Source organism: Calypte anna, chromosome 27 (genome assembly GCF_003957555.1).
Source record: "Calypte anna isolate BGI_N300 chromosome 27, bCalAnn1_v1.p, whole genome shotgun sequence".
In the NCBI taxonomy this organism is placed as follows: Eukaryota; Metazoa; Chordata; class Aves; order Apodiformes; family Trochilidae; genus Calypte; species Calypte anna.
The window spans coordinates 398782-418909 of record NC_044272.1 but is presented as its reverse complement, the minus strand read 5'-3'; the positions used below and the strand labels follow the sequence as shown (position 1 = coordinate 418909).

The following is a 20128-nucleotide window of genomic DNA, read 5'->3' as shown; positions in this document are numbered from 1 at the left end:
TTTTAAAACCAGGCTCTTCTAAGCTGCTTCTAGTGGTAAAAATTCTGCTTTCAGGTGACCAATAATTTTTTAGTAGCCGCCCTCAGCTTTTTCCCCCTCCAGAAAATAATAAAAAAATAATAATTTACAAATTCTTCAGCTAGCCCCATAAATTTGAACAAACCCACAGCCAGCTTTCTGTTGAAGGAAGACGACCAGAACTTCATACATCAGAATATAAATCCAATTCTCTTTACCTGCCAGAATTTCCTTGGAGAGCAATTCCAAGGTCACAAAGAAGGGACCAAATCCTCGAGTCTTTATTCAGTTTTATTTAGTAATTATTCTGACTTCACGGAGAGTTTTGCCCGTGACCCACAGCCCACACCAGTAATACCCAAGGAATGGTTTCATCAAGCTCTGGGTGTATTAAAGGTAAGAATATTGGGTCAGTGGCAATCACCTGGCCCAGGGCAGGAGCTACAGACACCGAACCTTCCACGTGTTCCCAGCTGTTCCTTACCCCAGGACAGGAAATTAATGATCTCCCCACTTTTCAATGACTAAAAACGAGGGAATAAAACCATTTCAGAAGCCCTCAATTTCTCGAGATGTAGGCAGTGCCTTATTTCCATCACCCCTGTCAGGTAGGGACAAACACCAGCTCCTGTCCTGCCCGTTCGTTTCTGTTCACAATTTGAGCAGAATTGCCTAAAAATACGAGTTCCGTGAGGTTGTCTGAGGCGGGGGTTTTTCTGTTTGTTTGTTTTTTGACCAGGGAAGGAACAATAAACCATAAAAACACAACGGGAAGGTTTGAAGATGCTTTGCAATGGTTACAGCTACGGCACTTCAGGCACCAGTTCTGCAAAATGGACTTTTCCAACATTAAAAAAATAAATAAAAATTAAAAATAAAAAAGCAGTCGCCCTCTCAGCCCTCCCTCCTCTCTCAAGATGTGCCGGGTGCTTGCTAGAAGCCAACTTGCCAGAAATAAAGATTTACTGCAGCAAGAAGCTTTTACTATATTTGTAGAGAGTGTTTCTTTTATATCAGTTCCAGACTCCAGCTCACAGCATCCCTTGAAGAACAGATGTCCTGGGGCCGGGGAACCATTCATCCTACCCACAGTTTGGGGGGTCAGTCCCGCAGGAGCCGACAGCCAAGAGGGCTCTACAATTGGCATGAGAAATCTACTTTTCTGATGAGCCAGAGAATAATATAAAAACGGGGGATTGCTGTGAGCAAAAGACGCTAATTTGCTACACTACTGGATGTGGCAGGGGAGAGGCTGCGGGGGGGAGAGGGAGGAGAAGGGGGGGGAAACGAGGGGATGGAGGAATAAAATTCCACCCAGTTACAGAATCAGTGCTCGAACCTGCTCCCAGTTCTTCATCAGCATGAAAAATTACAACTGTAACCAGATTTTTCTCTGTCGCCGGCGTAAATGTGCAATTACAGCTGTTCATATTTTCACTCTAATGAAGGGTTGCACATTTAAATGGGGAGATTTATGAGGGGTTGCATCCCGCCTCTGTACATGCAAAACTGCTAAACCGACGCCTAAAATGCCGCTTGTTTATTCTGGCATCAATTATCATTTTTCTCAATTTTTAAATAATAAAAAAGCCCATTTCGGCGCAGACGGGTTCCTGTTTCTTCTGAAGAAATAAACAAAACCTCAAAAATACAAAAGGCAGAGGTGGGGGTTGGGGGGGGTCAAAACGATGCGGGATCAAATCAAAGAGAAATAAACCCCAGCAGAGAGCAGGACCCTTCCTCATCCCAGCAGAAAGAAGGAGCCCATCGCCCACATTTTCCTCTGCTTCTTTTCCCTTTTTATTTTTCCTTTTTTTATTTTTCCTTTTTTTCCCCCTTCTTTCTATTTTCTTTTTTTTTTTCCTTTTTTTACCCTTCTTTCTGTTTTGTTTTTTCTTTCTTTTTCCCCCTTCTGTTTTCTTTTTTTTCTTTTTCTTTTTCTTTTTCCTTTTTTTTTTTTTCTTTCCGTTGTTTTTATTTTATTTTTTCTGTTTTTGTTTTTGTTTTTTTTTTTTTCCTTCCCCCCCGCAGAGCACGAACCGGCACGAGCTCGGGGTTCATAAACAGGTGAAATGATGGAGTTTATTGCCAGCCGGCATCAAGACCGAAACTAAATAACTGTGTTGCCATCTCCGTCCCGCTGCAAGACGGATGGTAAACTTGACCTGCCGCTGGTACTATCCCACTGCCATTTTTTATCGCCCTTGGCCGCCCCCCCCGGCGGAGCTGCGGGTAAATGCCTCTGCGTGGTCAGGTCAGGAGCGGGCGGGGGTGAAACTCCGTTCACATTTGCATACAGGCGGGTTCCTCACAATGAAGCCCCATCTGTTCCCGTCACCGAGTACAAATCGAGTGTCACCCAACTGGCTGCAAACGCGGCCATTAGCCCGAGGAACGCTGCGGCTCAGGTTACGGATATGGAACTGCTGATTTGGGTTTAAATACCTGATAACTGAAGACTTTTTATGGCGCGCCAACAAAAGGGTGAACCCTGAACTGAACACAAGAGCACCCTGCTCACCCCCCCATCCCCTCCCCAAACCACCACCATGGACCCAACACCCTTCTCCTCTCCCATCCTTCTCTCTTTATTATCCACACCAAACCTCAGGATTTTTTTCGGGCCGAGGGAAAACCACACAAAAAGCAGCAACCCCTAAAGCAGATTGAAATGTCACAAACCAGACCTTAGCAGCCACCTGGTGACACCGAATTGATAGGGAAGATGTGGCTGGGGGGAAGAGGAAAAGGGAGCAAAGGATGCGAGGTGTAAAACAGAGGTCGAACTCTGAACTTCGGGTGCCCTCGGAGGTCATTAATATTGCTGCGAAGTTGTTCCTTGAACTTCCACTCAGTTTTGCCCTGCTGGAAATATTTGCAAGCTTGGGTTCAGCAGAGGTGAGGCTCTGTGCCCCCCTCCCCTCCAGATTCCCCTCCCAAATCCCTGCTGGAGTCCCCAACCCATCAGTGCTGCTCACGGGGATGGGTCCAGACCCACGACACCCGTGTCACCGTGTTCTCCCCCATGGCATGTCCCCAGAGCCAGCAGGACTGCACACCAAGTTCACAGGGAGCTCCATACTGACCACACGAGAGGTTTGGGGGCTGCCCCCCATCTCTATCCAGATTTAGAGGTTTCCCTGGGAGCCACTTCAGGGTTTTACCCCTTCTAGGGAGAGAAGCACTAAACTTTCGCAGTTTGCTTTCTGGGTAAGGTCAAAGGACATTATTTTGTGCTCAGAATGAGCTTCCTATCCCACAAAGAAGCCATTAGGGGGAAAAACCAAAACATTGAGGCTCAACACGTAAAAAACCCAGCACAACCATCACCACCAGGACACCCTCCTTATTTCCACAGAGGAAAGGGGACAATGAGCACAGCCAAATCCCCCTTCACAGCCACCTCCAAGCATCAGCTGCCAACTCCCTGGGCCCAAACGTGGGTGCTGCATTTCCACAGCCCAGCTGTAGCCCCAGAGCCAGAGCAGTGAGCTCCAGCCCCCCAGAACTGCTGCACCCCTGCTTTACTGACCAGATTCCATGCCACAGACAAAGCTGTTTCCAAGATCACCAAAGATCCAGAGGTCTTGGTTTGCAGAACTATCAGCCCACCTTCCTGCACACGCAAGTTTAAAACAATCACTTGCAAGGGCAGCTGTGATTATGATTTCATTTTTTTCTTACACTTTTTTCTCCCAGGTCCAAGAGCACCCAAGAGCTTCAAATCCAGATGCCAAGGAAGTCCCCTCTGCCCTCCACCAAACCACAACACCCACCAGCACAGACAGAAGTCACATATTTACTGGGAGAAAAGCAGACTTTTGCAGGAACATTTTTGCTCTGCCAAAAACATTCATGGGAAATTGAAATCCTGTTAAACAACCCCCCCCCCAAAGGATGGGCAGTTTTCCTCACTGCTCATGGCCCAGCTGCTTTCCCCTCTCTTGAAAAGTTCCGGTAAACAAAGTGAATATTTGCATATCAGAGGCAAGGCCCTTCTCAGGATGTCACCCATTTGCATGCAAGGTGGCTGCATGTGGCAGGGAGCTCCAAAGGGAAGAATAAACCAAGTAAGGAAAAAAAAAAAAAAAACACCCCACAAAAAAACCCCAACCCATTGCACAAGGTTTACCCTTCTGTTGGCTCCTAAAGAAAGAAAGCCCCATTAAAGAGCTGTCACTGTTTTAATTCCAGTTTTCCTACAGGGATATGATCCCATTCCCTTCCCCAAAAGATAAAGCAACTCGTCTGATGGAAATATTGGCTGCTTGGTGTGCTGGGGTGTTGTTGTCCTTTTTTTTTTTGTTAGGAGTGAACAGGAACTGAACCTTGAACTTCATTTACCCTTTGAACTCGTTACCTTTAAACAAAATTCCCCATGCTTTCCCTCTTCAAACAAATTTCATCACAATTACAGTCCCTTCCACTTCGCTTAAAGATATATAATCATTGACTTGACCTAATTACCTGGTGCAGGCCTTTCTCTACAAGGTGAAAGTCATATTGGTGTGAACAGAAGCTGACCCCTGTATTCTTGATACCCCAATTTTATTCTAATTATTGTATAGGAGGTTTTCAATCTTCCTCTGTCCTTTTCCCTCCCCCCCAGTTGCTATTTCGTTGCCGGCGCTCGGTGATGCCCTTTGGGTTGCGAGCTGCCTGGAGACAAGCTGCAAAATACATCTCGTGTTGAAAAGTGCAGGGTATTGTGATTTGTTTTGTGGGTTTTTTTCAAGCTCCCCCATTCAATCGGGAACCAGGAGATTCAGAATTGGGGTCCAGGTGGCCCCACAGTCCCCTGACTCCTCCAAAACCAAGCAAAGACCACCTCGCCTGCAACCCAAGGTCACTCAGCTGCCACAAACCAATTATATTTTCAGCTAAATGATATTTTCAGCTCCAATAGGGTCAGTGTGGTAAAGCCAGGATTCGTGTGTATATCACACTGGTGTTTTTTCTTCCCTTGATTCACCCTCCCAAACTACAAGGGTAAGTAAGGAGGGTGCTGGGTTGATCCTTAGACCTCCAGCAGCTGGTGTGTTGGGTCAAATCACCTCCCACTCCCCCAGCATCACCCCTCCTGGCATCCTTCACCTTGTCTGTCTGTCTGGGCAAGCTGCAAGCTCTTCAGAGCTGTTAACTTGGTATAAAACAGCTTTGCTACTGGGGTTATAACCACAAAAGATCACTGCAATAAGAACTAAATCATCTTTCAGAAGACTTGGACAAGACTGTTGTACCTATAAGGGTGAGGTTTGCCGTGGATCCTCACCTTTTCTGAGGAGTCCCCTTAAAAATAAAATTAAGTTGCAGTGAGAGGATGGAACTCCCCACCAGTGTCATTAACCCACTCATTTCTGATGGCAGAGACAGAGAAAAGCTTAAATTACCTCTGCAGTTCAAGACGTTTCCCTCTTATTCTTTAAAACCAACCAGAAAAATCTCACAAACCCACCTCCAACATTAATAAAGAGTCCCAGCAATTGACAGGCAGGGTCACTGAGAAATGGCACCTCCCTAACCTTCTCATTTGTCTTGGGCAATTGAAAAATAATTAGCAATCTCGAAAGGGTTCAATACCTAAGAGTAAACAAAGGGAAGAAGGTTACTTTAAGTCACAGTCCCATGGCCTGGGGCAGAGAGGTTTCTCATCCCCAAGGTGAGCACCCCCAATCCCCCCCCACCATGAAAAATGAGCCAAGGACCCACCGAGGAGGGCAGGTGTGGACGGTCAAGCAGAGCTGCTCTTTGCATTCAAATCCCTTCCCCTCTTTTAGTTTTAGGAGGCAGGCAACAAAAGGAGCAGGGAGAGAAGGAGCCAGCGCCGGCTGGCGCAGATAGGTGGAGCGCAAAGCTCGGCGGTGGCAGGGAGGTAGAGCATCCATTTGTTATGGTCTCTTGGCAAGAAAGGCCATGCTCAGATGCCCTGGAGCTCCACTGTAATAAATAGACACTGAAGATTAAAGGAGCAAATCCTACCACCTGCCCCAAGCCTGAACCCACAGATTTAGCATCCTGGGGTACCCAAGAGGGATGGAGGCTTTGTAGGCAGCGGAGCTATAGCCGTTTTATGGCAGCTTCTGCAACCTCAGGGCTTGTGCCTGTGCCCCTGGCTCAGCTCCCCTGCTGATCCCTGAATTCAGGGCTTGGGAAGACCAAGGGGGAGGGGAGGAAAGCTGGTCCCCATCCCCAACCCTACCCCAGCCATCATGGGATCAAACCCAGGAACCAAAACCCGAAGCCACCAGGATCCGCACCATTGTCCTCCTCCTCCCAGAGTTCTTTGATCAGCAGCCAGTTTGCATATCAAAGAAAAGAAGGAAAAGAGAATATTCAAATCCTGATATTGTCTGGCTTTACTTTCCCTTGGTGGGGCTGGTTAGTTTCCCATTCTAAAAGTTTGTGTGTTTTTCAACCTTCCTGTTTTGCGTATCTGTTGGTTGGGGTTTGTTTTTTTTCTTAAACAAATTACCAGTGGCTTTGCAAGACCTTGAATTTAAAAATGAAGCAGTTATGATCCACTTACTCCAATTATATTTGAAAAGAAAAGCTCGTGGGGTTTTTTTTGTTGTTGTTTTTTTCAATTAGATTTCTCCTGGACTGGGGAAGAGAAGGTACACAGAATTCTGCCTTGATTCAAAATAAGATAAACTTATCCCCCTGAAGAAGTAATTGAAACTGAGCCAGCAGATCCAGGCACTGAAAGCAGGCATGGAACTTCCACCCACAGATGTAAAAAAAAAAAAAAAGCAACTTCAAATCATCCTTGGCAGAAAACAACCTGGAAACACCATGGTTAGAGGAGTGTCACCACCCTGATGTCCACTAGATGACAAACATTGCTAAGGATTGGCAGGGAGGATTTCTCACCTACTTGGGAGATGCCATTACAACTCAAGGGAGCCAAAGTCGTGTCCTGCTCCTTGATGGACACAGAGATGGCTCAGGTAGCCACAGGCTTCCTAGGCCAGAGCTAGGAGAGTGGTGTGAGCATGGAAAGGGGTAGACAAACTTATTATTTTGTGCCTCTGTGGTTGTGCCTTCCATCCCACCAATCTCAATCACATGCAATCTTACAGAAATTACAAAAACAAAGCTCCCAGACTTCCCAAACCAGTGGCCTGGCCTGATCACAGCAGAGGGCTAAAAAAGAGAGTAGCAATCAAAGGTAGCACCAAAACTTAAAAATACAATACCACGGTGAAGCTGGAAAATGCCCTGGTATATCTAGTGCCCCACAAATAAAATAATGGAACAGATTTTTAAAATAATAATGAGAAGAAAGGGACTAAATTACTTTATGAGCATCTAAGCTGTAATTGCTTTCTTAGGCAAATGACCTTAGGCACACAGGGGCAGCCTTTCTGATCAAGCTACAGAATCAGCAGTAACATAGCTGCAATATATCTGGAGACTTCACTGAGCGTTTGATGTGGTGCCACAGCAAATCTCACCAGAAAAAAAAAAGAAAAAAATTAATTTCCCTCAAGCTTGGATAGAAGCAACCATCACAGACTGAAAATTGGCCCAAGGGCCACAGACAAAAGCTGGTGATAAATGGCTTTCTGTCATGGGGGGAGAAGGGGCTGAGTTGGGGTACTGCAGGGTGTTTGTCCCTGTTTTATCTAAGGCAAGTAAACAGTCCATTAATTCCATGAGCAGGAAGATACCAAATTAGGTGATAATGCAAATACCAAGTGAAAGCAGAGGAAATAATAGTAGGGGACAGAGAGAGGTTAGGAATATGGGTGGAACAATAAAATAAGCTTCATCCTGCTGAAGAATATACTGGGGTGGCAAAAAAAAGTAATCCAGAGCACATGCAGCACCAAGGAATGTTGTGGAATAAAAGAGGGACAAAACAAGAACTTGCAGTAGAATTGGGGATCTCAAAAATAAACTGTGGTGCCCATGGACCTGAGCAAGAGGAGCCAGGGTGATGATGGGCCTCTGATGCAACATCAGCACAGGCTAAACCCCAGCTCTGGACCTGGCCCAAAATCTTGGCAGCTCACACCTAATATACCAACCAGCTGAAGGGAGTACACAGGAACAGGATGGAAACCATTTCCCTCCAAGGTCAGGGCATCTCTGAATGCATCCCAGAACCACAGGTCCCTACAATCATCAGGTCTGCTTTGAAGGACAAGGTTATGAATGAAGTTTAGGGATGCAGAAATTAGAGCAAAAATTAAAGGTCCCTTCAGCCAAAGACATCTCCTGCAGATGCCCCCAGCCTTTGGGGGACAGCAGAGCTCTGTCTTTTTAGGAAACCCAAAGTGTGTGAAGCAGAAATACAAGTTCTGGGGGTGAAGAGCAGCACCCCACACACACATTCAAAGACTGACACCAACTGCCTGCCTGCTCCAAATGTTCAAGGTTAGGTCACCCAAACCATGCACGTCCTCTCCACACACCTCATGCATCAGGTGATTATCAGGACAGCAGAGTGCTTCCAGGATTTGGAAGGAGTTCAGAGAACACAAGGAGCTTCACTCCACTAAATTTTGTCCTCCCTTGGGTTTTGTGACTTCTTCCCCCACTGCTAGCACAGCCCCTCTCAGACATCCATCCCTTCTGGCAGGCACTTGCTGCCCTCAGCACAGGACCACCCCAGCACTTTGCCCAGATACCATCAGTTTGAAGTTAAAACAAACTTCTGATTTCTTCCCCCAAATTCTACCGGGTTTGCCAACCCTTTGATCCTCCACAAAGCTGTGCCAGAGCAGTTTCAGCAGATAGCCAAGTCTCACCAGTACATGTAAAACATCTGAAACAAGGTGTTTGGGGCTCCAGGGCTTTAAGATGTGGTTGTCACCTGAACCACAGGCTCTGTGCTGGACCTGGGTCAAGCCACTGGCACTCCTCATCAGTGTCAGCTCCAGGAGAATCATTTCCTCCATTCCAATGGGTGAATCTTACCATAAAACTACAAAAATTGTCTCATCTTGCTCTTCGACTTGCCTGCTAAGCATTTTGGGATTGCCCAGGCAAGGCAGTCAAGATTTTTCTCCCCAAAAGCTACCCAAGTGCTACCCTGGCATTGCTTCATGTGGGAAGGTGCCACTGTGAGGGCAACTTGGTTAAAAACTGTGGCTGCAGACACAGCTCTGGGTGATGGGATGGTTCATGGGATTGATCTATCTGCCAAAGCCTTTGCTCAAGCACAGGGCAAGAGTGGAGAGAGGAACAGCAGCAATTCACCAATTTCAAGTGGCAGCTCCCACTTTAACCTGTGAGTGCAGGGAAAAAAAATAGGGGCGAAGCTTTGTAACCAAATAAAGAGAGCTGTGAGCTCAATAACAGGCATTATCCTATAGCAAAGATTTTGTTATTGTTGAGTACTGATTCCTTTATCTCTTGGAGACAATCAGCCTTCAGCCAGAGGAGTCTAACCTTAAAACCCCATAACTCAATTTTACATAGTGTTAAAGTTTGGGGGGATATTTGTCAGTGCTGGTGCTGATACAATCAGTCTGGAGGACTCTGGAACAAAGAGCAGTGGGTGAAGAGGATGTCACCTCCACACACATTCGTTTCCTTGATGAACAAGGAGCTATTAGTTGGTGAGAAGGCATTATCAGGGTGAAGGATGATGCCGATTGTTTCAGCTGCTCTTCCCCTGACACTGGATTAGAAGAAGTCCTGGAGTTTGCTCCATACCCCACACGGGTCCAGGGCTGTGTGCTCCCTGCCACCCTTCAACACAGACCCCAAAAAATCAATCTGGACACCCGATGGCTTCCAGCTGCCACATCCCTCTGAGGGTTAAACAATAAAAGTTTAACTTGTTTTAAGCAGCACTTCATCACCCTAAGCCTTAAACAAAGCTACTCCACAATACACAAATGCACACACTCACACAAAGCCTTGGTGCAAAACAGCACTGACAGAACCTCCAACAGAGCCTCTCTGCTTGAGTAAACCCACCAGCAGGTACAACAGCTCTGGGGAGAAGTTTGCTGAATAAACTGATACTTGACTACTTACCTTTAAAGCAGAAATGAAAGAAATTAAATTAATAAAAAATAAAAAATTAAAAAAAAAAAAAAACAAAACAAAAAAGAGGCCTTTTCCCTCCAGTTGTCCTTTAACACATTTCACTTTAGAATTTGTTATAACCAGTCTTTAATTTAAATTCTTCTGGACAGTGGCTTTATTTTTGCACACAGTGATTTTCAGCACTACATAACCTGGGTAATAATTTAAAGTATTCCCTGTGGCTCACATGGAGGCACACATTTAAGCACATGCTTAAGTCAAGATGAAGTCAGTAGTAGCTTAGCTCGTGTTAACATATATATAGCAGGGGCTTTTATTGCTGTCCAGACCATTTCTCTCAGCTGGGAATTTTGTATTTCAGGACTTGTTGTGTTTTGAGACTGATCCTGCAAGATACGGGTCCAATCACCATGATTCCTACCCACGTGAGCAGACACCACTCTAAATGTGCTTCTAGGATGAGGCTCTCTTTCTTGGGAATGTATCCTGCTTCTCTCCCAAGAGAACAAAGAACCCATTAAATATTTTACCCTACTCCTCAGATATTCAGTGAAATAACGCCGAGGCAAAATCTGCTGCAACCCATCACTCCCAGTGCCAAACACACTCAACCCTGGCACTTCTGCAATGGCCAAACACCTTTTCCCAAACCCAAACGAGGTCCTTGGTGCCAGCCAGAGGTTCTGGGCATCCCACAGCTGCTTCAGCACAGCCACAGGGCACTGAGCAGCTGATCCAAACCCAGCACCACAGCTCAGCACCCTCCGAGCATCCCTTCTGCAGAGAAAACCCCACCCAGGCCAGGGGCTTCATTGCCTGGTAATTCAGGGAACTGGGATAGTTTTCTCTTTAAAAAGGTGGAGAAGAAACACTGAAGTTCCACCCTGACACTTTGTTAACTTCCATTTCCTGCATATTGATCCCTCTGCTGGGGAGAGCAGAGACACAAAGCATTTATGCCTGGGATTTGCATACTCATGAATAAAAAAAGCCTTTAGGAGGTAAGTGCCTAAGCTCTCCCAGCCAGCAGGAACTTGTGCACTGATAGTTCACGTGTGTTTGACACAGGCAACACGAGATTCACCACGAGAGGAAGCTCCATCCCAGCTCCTGACACCACCCAGGACCACGCAGCCCATGGCACCACGAGCCCCCAGTGCCCACTGAAATAAATCTATGGGCTGAGGGCATCTCTGCTGCAATGAATTCTAAGCTGCCATCATAAGCTGACACTGTTTTCATGCAAAGTTAAGCTGCTTACTGAAAATAATCCACGGAACACCTTGTTGGCACAGACTGTCCTCTAGGTATGGAAACTAAATCTGCCCATCCAATCCTGCACTCAAAGTCATACAAAAAAACTTTGGTTATGATTTCTCCCTGCAGCCAGACAGCGAAGGCAATGAGATTTTTTGCTTTAGAAAAGCCACATCAGTAAGTTATTGGCACTACACTGACTTGTGAAAAATACGAATTAAAACTCCTGTTCTGGGGCCCCGTAGCCCCAAACTGCTGAGGTTTCACACTACATGTTTCATAACATTTTTGTTTTTCTTAAGGGTTCTTGTGTTCAAGAAATTACTGGAGAGTCTTGGCTAAAGAAAAAAAAAAAAGAGGCCAAACATCCCAGAGGTTGGGCAGAAATCCTTTTCCAAACCACAAACCAAGGCGTGCAACATCCAGAAACCGACTCACAAACACATTATTTTGTGTAAAAGCAACTCATGCTTTTAAAGCCAGCACTTGAATTCTGAGGTTTCCAGTCTTCGACTGCAAAAAACCACCAAAAAAATCACACCCCATTTACATGTGGGAGCTTAAGGGATAGGCTGGACCAAAACATTTTGGGGTTTGTCCCCAGTGCTGATGCCTCATCCCAAGACTTGATGAAGAACAACTGCTTCTATGGGGTGCAGGGAAAGACAGGGCAGAAGGCACTTGGGCAGCCTCTCAGACCCACTTCCAAACATCTCACCCACGAAACTGCAGGGGCTCAGCCCACGCTCAGCTGATGAGAGCTGCAGCCACAAGTCAGGATTTCTGCAGCAATTACTCCTGCTACAGTTTGCTGTAGCTGTAAAACCCCAAATGAGACCATGAAGCCACTTCAGGTTAGGTTTTGTTTTGGTCTATTGTTTCGATTTGGGTTTATTTTGTTTGGGTTTTTTTTTTTTTTAATTTTCTGTTTGTTTGCTTTAAATGAAAAGTGAAAATCTTGACAGCATAACCCTGCTGCTGCTGGCTCTGCAAAGCTCTGAGCTATTTAATTTATGCATCTATTTCTGGCAGCCTGCAAGCAACCCACCCTCCTCCTCTCCACCCAAACAAATAATCCTTAAAACAGGTGCACGGAGTTGCTCTGTATAAAAAACACAGTCAAACCTTTTGACCAGCCCGAGTACCCTTCCAGGAACTTATTTGCACAATGCCTGTGACATTATCACACCAGCCTTGAAAGCACTAATGTTATGGTGCATTTCCATTCAGAACTCTATAAATCAAGGCCCATGAGCTCCTGTAGCTTTGAGGGACTCTGATTTCTTTACAAACTGTCACACACCAACAGCAGATATTTTTTTACAAAGCCTGTTGTTTTCTTCCACAGGGATTTGTGCCTCTTCTCCTCCCCTTGGCAAAACTCACCCTGAAGTGGCCAGACCTTCTCCCACGGTCATGGGACGGAACCAGGAGAAATAATTGATCCAGGTTTTAAACTCTGGGTCCCTGGGCTCGTTTGGACGATGCCAGAGATCAAAAAGGAAACAAGGCAGGAGAAAACCTCCAGCAGCCATCACCCTCCTCACAACCCCCTGCCCCCAGCGTTTCTGATGATGTTTCAGAAAACTCCAAAAGTACATCAGCAGCAAATTTATAATAACCCAGCAAAAAGCAACAAAAAGACATTTCTGGACATCAGGGAGAAGAGATAATTGCTTCTAATGGTATCTGAAAAGAAAAATGTAAAGCTTTCAACTCCAGCCTGAGTGGCACTTCCCCCCCATCAGTGGGCATTCAGGGTTTGAGCTGTGCTGACTCCAGACACCAGTGTTTCTGTACCAGCTCCTTGCTCTGGATTTGATCTCACACACCTGAAATTCAGCAGCATCTGGGCCACAGCTCAGGCTGAGCACCCAGGGCACCCCATCCTCCCCTGCACCCATCACCCAGTGCCTCAGCACCACCAGTCACCCCAGAGAGCACGGAGCTGGCCCTGGGGGAGAGAAAAAAACCAATTCCCACTTTTGGGTTGGAAAAGCAGAGATTCGGTGTCACCGAACCGGTGCAGGGGCTGAACTCAGGCCCACGCCAGAGCTCCCGCAGTGGGCTGGAGGAACTGGCAGAAAGCCCTGGCTGGGAGGTTAGGGGCGGGTGTTTGGTTTATTGGTTGTTTCGGTGTTTGGGTTTAGCTTTTTTTTTAGATTAAATTCCCCGGGAAGCAGCAAAGCGTCGCCACACGGGGGCACTGCAGAACTCCGCTGCTGCCACCGCCCCGCCCGCTGCCACCCCCCCCCTACATCCCCCGGCACTCCCTGACCCCTCCCGCACATCCCGGCCCCATCCCTCCCCCGCACCCCAAAGATGCTCCCACCCATCCCCTTCCCCCAGGCTGGGTGGGGGGTGGGCACCTCCTTGCGCACCCCCCCCCTCCAGGTGCCACTGAAACCATTCCCGCAGGCTGGGATTTTTTTAAAGGATTCATTCCCTATTTTTAGAGGCGATTCCTTAGGGTTTCAGAAGGGCAGAGGAAATAGAGGGGAAGCGAAAGGAGAAGCTGCAGATGCCGGGACTACCTCGAGAAATAAAGAAAACCCCAGAGCAGCAGATGGGGTGCAGAACACCACAAGCTGCAGGGAGAATTCAGGGATTGGGTGCTCCCAAACACCACTGGGAGGGTGGCATGAAGAGGATGGAGGCTGCCACAGCCCAGCCAAAAAACTGCTGAAATAACTTCACAGACTTCACAGACAGGTTCTGGGTTCTGAATTTATGGACACAAATTCACGTTGGTGTTTTGTTGTGTCCTGACCCATTTCTGTGTACTAGAAGGCCAAAGGTGAGCAGACAGGGCTTCTCTGGGATCTAAACAGGTTCAAGAAGTACCTGGAGATGGGCTGAAGATGTGCCACCCTCTTTTCAGTTTCTAATAGTCCCCCAAAAAGTTTTACTATCACTTTGTATTTCTATCAGCCCCCTCCCATCCCCAAGCCACCAGGGCATGGTGAAGTTCCACCTCATTGATCACTCTCTGTGGTTTTTAAGATAAAAGTCATTTTTAGCAGATTTTTATGAAGCAAAGGGAGTATGACCTGAAGAATTTAATTTTAGGACACTAAAACTTACATACTAAAAAAAAAACCAAACCACACCATACAGAACTGAACGAGCTGTAAGTATGTTTGGTCAAAGCTCTCTGCTGACATGATGGAAAAATCTTGGAAGACAGAGGCAAGATTTCTTACCCTGGGGACCATGCCTAACAGAACCTGTAAAGTACATTCCTGTCACTGTGAGTTATGCTCCCTTCCACGTGCTAACAGATACCTGTGTAATACACAAGAAAATTTATTGTGGCTCCTGGTGCTGTGACAGCAGCTCAGCCGCCAGCCAGGCCAGGGGACAGCAGCTCCAGTGGCCCTCAGCCTGCCTGGGATCTTGTCCTGACACTGAGTGGATCATTCAGATCCCAGCTCTGGCATGGGATCAGCTGTTCTGTGGAACCAGGGGGAAACCCCAAGTGATAAAGCAGTATCTGGAAGTGCTGGATGTTGAAACCCTGCACCTCCCACCCTCCGGATGCTGCAGACATCACGCTTCAGTACAACCAAATGAAAGCCCGCTGGTGAATTGAGTGCTCCACCAGTTTAAAAGACAAAACAGTTTTGAAAAGTCTTCAAGTGGTCTGAGCAGAGCCCATTACATGGGAAGTGTCTCCTAAGAAATACTTATCATTATAACAGCACTTAGCACTTCCACGGTGCTTCCCAGCCTCCCAGAGCTGTACAAACATTAGCTTCTTAATCACTCATTAGGGACGATCCTATAGAGCAGGGCCATGGCTCATTGAGTAAAGTCATCCCCAACTGGCTCAGTCCCTCCTGCTCCCTCCAGAGACAATTTTAAAAGTTCTCTCCGATTCCCACAAGAAGTTCAGAGCAGGGAAGGAAGAGGCTGTTCAAAGAGTGTGGTTGTGGCATTCCCCCACCTCCAAACTCCCCTGGTTTTGATAGCAAGGAGAGGCAGGAATGGCATCATCCCAACCAGAGACACCTCCTTAACTTAATAAAGTTGGGAAATGAAGGAAGGCAGGAGAGAGCAACCTCTGGCAGTGCTGTGGGCTTGCACCTAAGGACCTCTTGTTGCAAAACAGGGATGGAAAAAAGCCACAGGAATGACAAATATGTTCCTACAGGCAGCCAATTTATTCTGGCCATAGCCAGATGGATCAATCCCATGCACCAGCCACCTGTGCTGGCTGAAAGCAGCAGTTCTTGGTCACTCCTCTGGATGACAGCAGCACCCCAAGGGGCCAGGGTGGCCCAGGCTCTGCACCCACACATGGAAGCAGGGACCTTGCTGGCTGAACGGGCAAGAGAGTGCAGGAATAAAAAGGGACACCCTCAAAATGAAGTGTGCCCACTCAGAGAAGCAAAGGCAAACTGAACAGATGAAAACAGTTCATGCAATCTTTACATTTCCTGCTTTCCCCCACAAGGATGTTCTGATTCAGAAGCTAAGGCTGCCTGACACACCCGTTAGCTTAATCCACTTTTTTTGCTCTCAGGTGAGCAACTTCATATTAATATTTTTTAAAAACGACTGTGCCTTCTTTTAGAAACCATCATACCTTCTATAGTGTAAGTAAGGAAAGGAAAAAGCAAGCAAAAACCCCTGGAAACATCCCAACAAAACAAAAAATTGATAGTGAGTCATCACAGAAATTCAAAAGCCCAGAGGAAATCCCAGCCCTGACCCATATCCATCCCATTGGCAGAAATCTAAAAACATTCATCCTCATGATGCCACTGCAAACTATGGCAGGGCAAAGAAAAGGTTCCAAAATCCTGCTCCAGCCTTTTTTACCTTGAATATTACTGCTTCAGACTATCAACAGCCTGCATCTCATCAGCCAAAAACTGCTCAACTTTCACCCAGAATGAAGCCACACAAAGGCAAGCCCATGATTTGCTGTTATTCAGCACTCTTACCAGTTTGCAAGAACTAACACCTCATTTTAATGTAACTGCTCTCCGGGCCAGCTTTCCCACCACCACCACTGCTTTTTGTAGTCTGTAATGTTTCTGTGTTATCAATCTCCTTGCCATTCACCCCTTTGGGCATCCTTCCATCGAGCCTGGCATTTCATCTGTGTCTGAAAACTTCAGTGGTGCCAAGTGTTTGCATACCTTGCAAGTGTTATGTCAAACTCTGCCCCTTAGAGCTGCCAAAAACCACCACTCAAAGTTAGCAAAGCAAATACCTCCTCAGACAAGCTTAATAAACACGCCAGGAGAAACCTTAGACTTCATCAAGACATTGCTTGCCTGACGAGGCCAAGCCTGAGGTCCTCAGCACCTTTCATGTCCCATTTAGGCCAACATCCATTATCCCTGTCACACGTTCTCCAGCCCCACTCCGTGGAAGAACACAGAGAGATCTGAAACAGCCAACCCCAAACTCCACACCTCTTCTCAGGCTGCAATTACTAGCTAACTATCAGACCAACCACCTTGTCTCCCATCAGCCCAAATTAAGACATTTGTTTTATAGCATGAATGACATGCAGCAGATACTCCTGGTGTTCTGCACAGTGCTGAGCTGCCAACTTGGGTGCCCATCAGTCCCAAATAAATCCTCATTTCTTTGTATTCCTGATGGATGATTACTGATTCACTGACAAGAGTGGGAGTAGACATGAAAGAGTACTTTGAGCAGGGAGAAGCTGGAGAAGAGGAGGGATAGAAGCGGAGAAAATGAAAGGCCAAGGCAGAGGGGGCAAGAAAGCATGGGGGAAAAGTGCAAGGGAAGTGAAAGAGGAGGAGGAAACAAGATCTGTGGGAAGCAGGAGATTAAGAAGCTGAGACCAAAGCAGTCAAGCCTTCTCTAGGGGATGAAGATAACCCCAGAGAAGATCAGAACAATCCCAGCTCTGTAGCTTCCACAGCAATAGGTATCACAAATCCATCACTCCTAAACCACTGCTCATAAGGAGACATCAGCATCGCAGCAACTCTCTGGCCAGAAATCCCCCATCTGGCATGGGATTCTTTGGAAAGCACCCTTGGCCTTGGATGTCAGCTCCCAACCACAGCTGGGAGTGCTTCTAAGCTCACAGGAAGAAGCAGCCAAGAATTCCCAAGCACTAGGAGGTCCCAAAAAGGGCAATTTAAAGAGGTCTGGTTTTCAAAGGGTGGGGGAGACAAAGTTTGAACAGACACTGTCCCTTCGAAGGGTGAGGCCAAGCACACAAGAAAAAACACACCCTGAAGTTGCACCTGAACTTCAGGAGACGCCACCCACCAGCTCCAGTTCTGCTCTTTTCCATCGCTGTTGTCAATCCAAACAAGAACCAACCAACTCCAGTTTCCACCAGTGACTTTTCATGGTCATTGTCAAACAGGTACCAGTCTACAAAAAATACCCCACCTCCTACCTTATGAGATGCAAAAAAGACATCAAGGAAGTCACCTTAGATTCCACTTTCTATCTTCTTCACTCAATGACTTCAAATTCAAAGAGTACCAGTGACTTACCCTCATCCTGGAAGTCTGATGGAAGTGAAGCATCAGATGTCATGGAGGGGGCCAAACTCCAGCTCTGGTTTTCATCAGAACTGTCCTGTCCAAAGCCAGCATCATGCTGATCCTCTCCTGGAAAGAGAAGGAGAAGCTGAGTTTAGTGAAGAGGCCACATTTCTGACCCATATCTTACTGCCCACACCACGAGATGTGTTTCCTCCTGGTTCTCCCTTTTACTGAAGTTCATTCAGGACCCAGGCGAGCAGACTTCACACCAGGAGGGCACACAAGTTTCTTGTTCTTGCCCTCAGTACATGACCTCTGCATGAATAACCTGTAAAATGAAGGACTACACCACCCACTCCACTGGAATGAAGAATCTGCCTGTATCGTTCCAAAAAGCTTTGAGATCTTTAATTGAAAAGTGGTTGGGAAGAAAGATTGACTCCCTATAAGTCACATCCAGATTAACAAAGCCACATGTCAGTGTCTGGAGGCAGGAGCTATTACCTCCCCAGACTTGATGCTGCATTGGATTTTTTCTGTAAGCAGCCATTTTGCCAGGGAATTTGCTCCCAATATTGGATTTTATGCAGAAGGCACTTAGATACTACAGTGACAGATGTTTAGATCAAATTTTAATATAAATGGAGTGCAGCTAGGCTACCTGGAAAAGAAAATGCTTCTCACCCTGGACAAAGCAAAAAAGCTTTTTGGATTACAGTCCCTGAATACACAGAGCCCAGGCTGCTGATAAGGGAGGTAAAGCCAGCTGCTTACTCATTCAACACACAACAAACAGCAAGAATGGGGAGTTTTCAGCTGATGTTAATTGCACTCAGACACTAAACCCAAGTTTTATCTCAGCAAACAGAGGAACTGTGCCCTGCATTTTAAATCAAGCCTTGATGAAAGGGCTGCAAGGCCTGGGGCAGAGGTTTGCAGCACTTCTTCCCATCAAGAAACACAGTGGAGATGCCATGAAGTCTCCAGCTGCAGAAAGACATGGCAATATTTTAGATGTGCTTTATTTTCAAGATCCCAGGTTGCAGCCTTCCCTCACTTGCTCTGAGCATCAAGCTCACAGAGCTCCTGCATCCAAGGACACATTTTCAAGACAACTTCAGTTCTTCACCAAAAGGAACAATCTGGCTGTGAAGAACATAACACACCCAGGATCATCCTCCCACACATCAGTTCCTTAAAAAGCAAATCACACTGGGTGCCAGACACCATTACAGTCTTGCTGATAGTATAAGCTCAAAGGTCTTGAAAAACCCATTGAAGATTTGACTTTGAAGTTTATTAAAGGCCTCTGGGGGTCAATGACAGAAGAGGGGGCAGTCCATGGTTTAAACCATTACAACTTCCCTAGCAGGGGAAGAGCCCAAAGAGTAATCAGATCTTTCCCCAGCTCTATGCTCACTCGTTTCCAGCAGCCATTCCAGCACACAGTGCAGAACATCAGATTCCAGAGAAAAATGGGAAGCAGAGCCCATCCATGAGCCCACCACCACCCTCCTGACCTTGCAGAAGCCATCACAGCCCTTTGCTGCTGGTTCTTCCCTGCTTTGCTGCAGCACTTTGAGACCCTCAAACAAAAAGGCTCTAAAAAGCAGCCAACCAGCTGAGGGGAAGGGAACCCAGTGTTCGTTCTCACCTTGCTCCATGCCTTGCTGTGGAGTTGCCACACTCTAGGACAGTTTCCACAAAACCCTCCAGCTCCTTGAACACAACATTTCCATCCCACCAGCACAGTTTTAAACACCCACAGAGGTACCAGGTGTCCCCTATAAAGAGATCCAGGTGCAGGATGATGGCAATAACCAACACCTGGGGTCCTGCCTTCCACCGAGCAGGAGGCACCCAGCTGCACCAAACCAGCTGGATCAGGGCCCAGTCCAAAAAGGTACTTGCAAGAATAAGTCACCAGGTTTGTAACAGCAGGAGAAGGTGTTGCATGGAGCAACCAGAGGGGAAAAAAATCAAGGCACAAGACTCTGTTTTGGCAGAGGTCTCAGGAATGAAGCATGACACAGTGGGGCTGTCACCACAAATGGGCTCGTGCTTGCTGGAGAGTGGAGAACCCAAGGTTTCACATGTTCACAAAAACCCCCTCAAATCCACCCAGGCTGCAGCAGGTACACACATGTGTCATGCCAAGCACAGCAGGGACCCCAAATCACTGCACCACAAATCAATAGGAAGGCCTCTGTTTGCTTTAGTATTCACAGACACCACTTACAGATTCCCTAACAAACAAACCCAACAAAAACTCTGAAGACACAGCTACTTAAAGCAAATCCTATTGCCTTTCCACTTGGATTTGCATTACGAGAACTTCTCGTGCTTTAATCCACTTCTCCATAAAG

At 46.7% G+C, this 20128-nt stretch overlaps 1 protein-coding gene across 1 annotated transcript in view; it reads right to left on the bottom strand.

Annotated features, from left to right (window-relative positions):
* The window catches only part of SKAP1 (src kinase associated phosphoprotein 1), a 113730-nt gene that overhangs the window by 68999 nt on the left and 24603 nt on the right, over window positions 1–20128 (bottom strand). The window contains exon 4 of the mRNA XM_030465718.1: window positions 17772–17888. Within this exon, the coding sequence (XP_030321578.1) occupies window positions 17772–17888 (117 nt within the window). The remainder of the gene's footprint in view (window positions 1–17771; window positions 17889–20128) is intronic.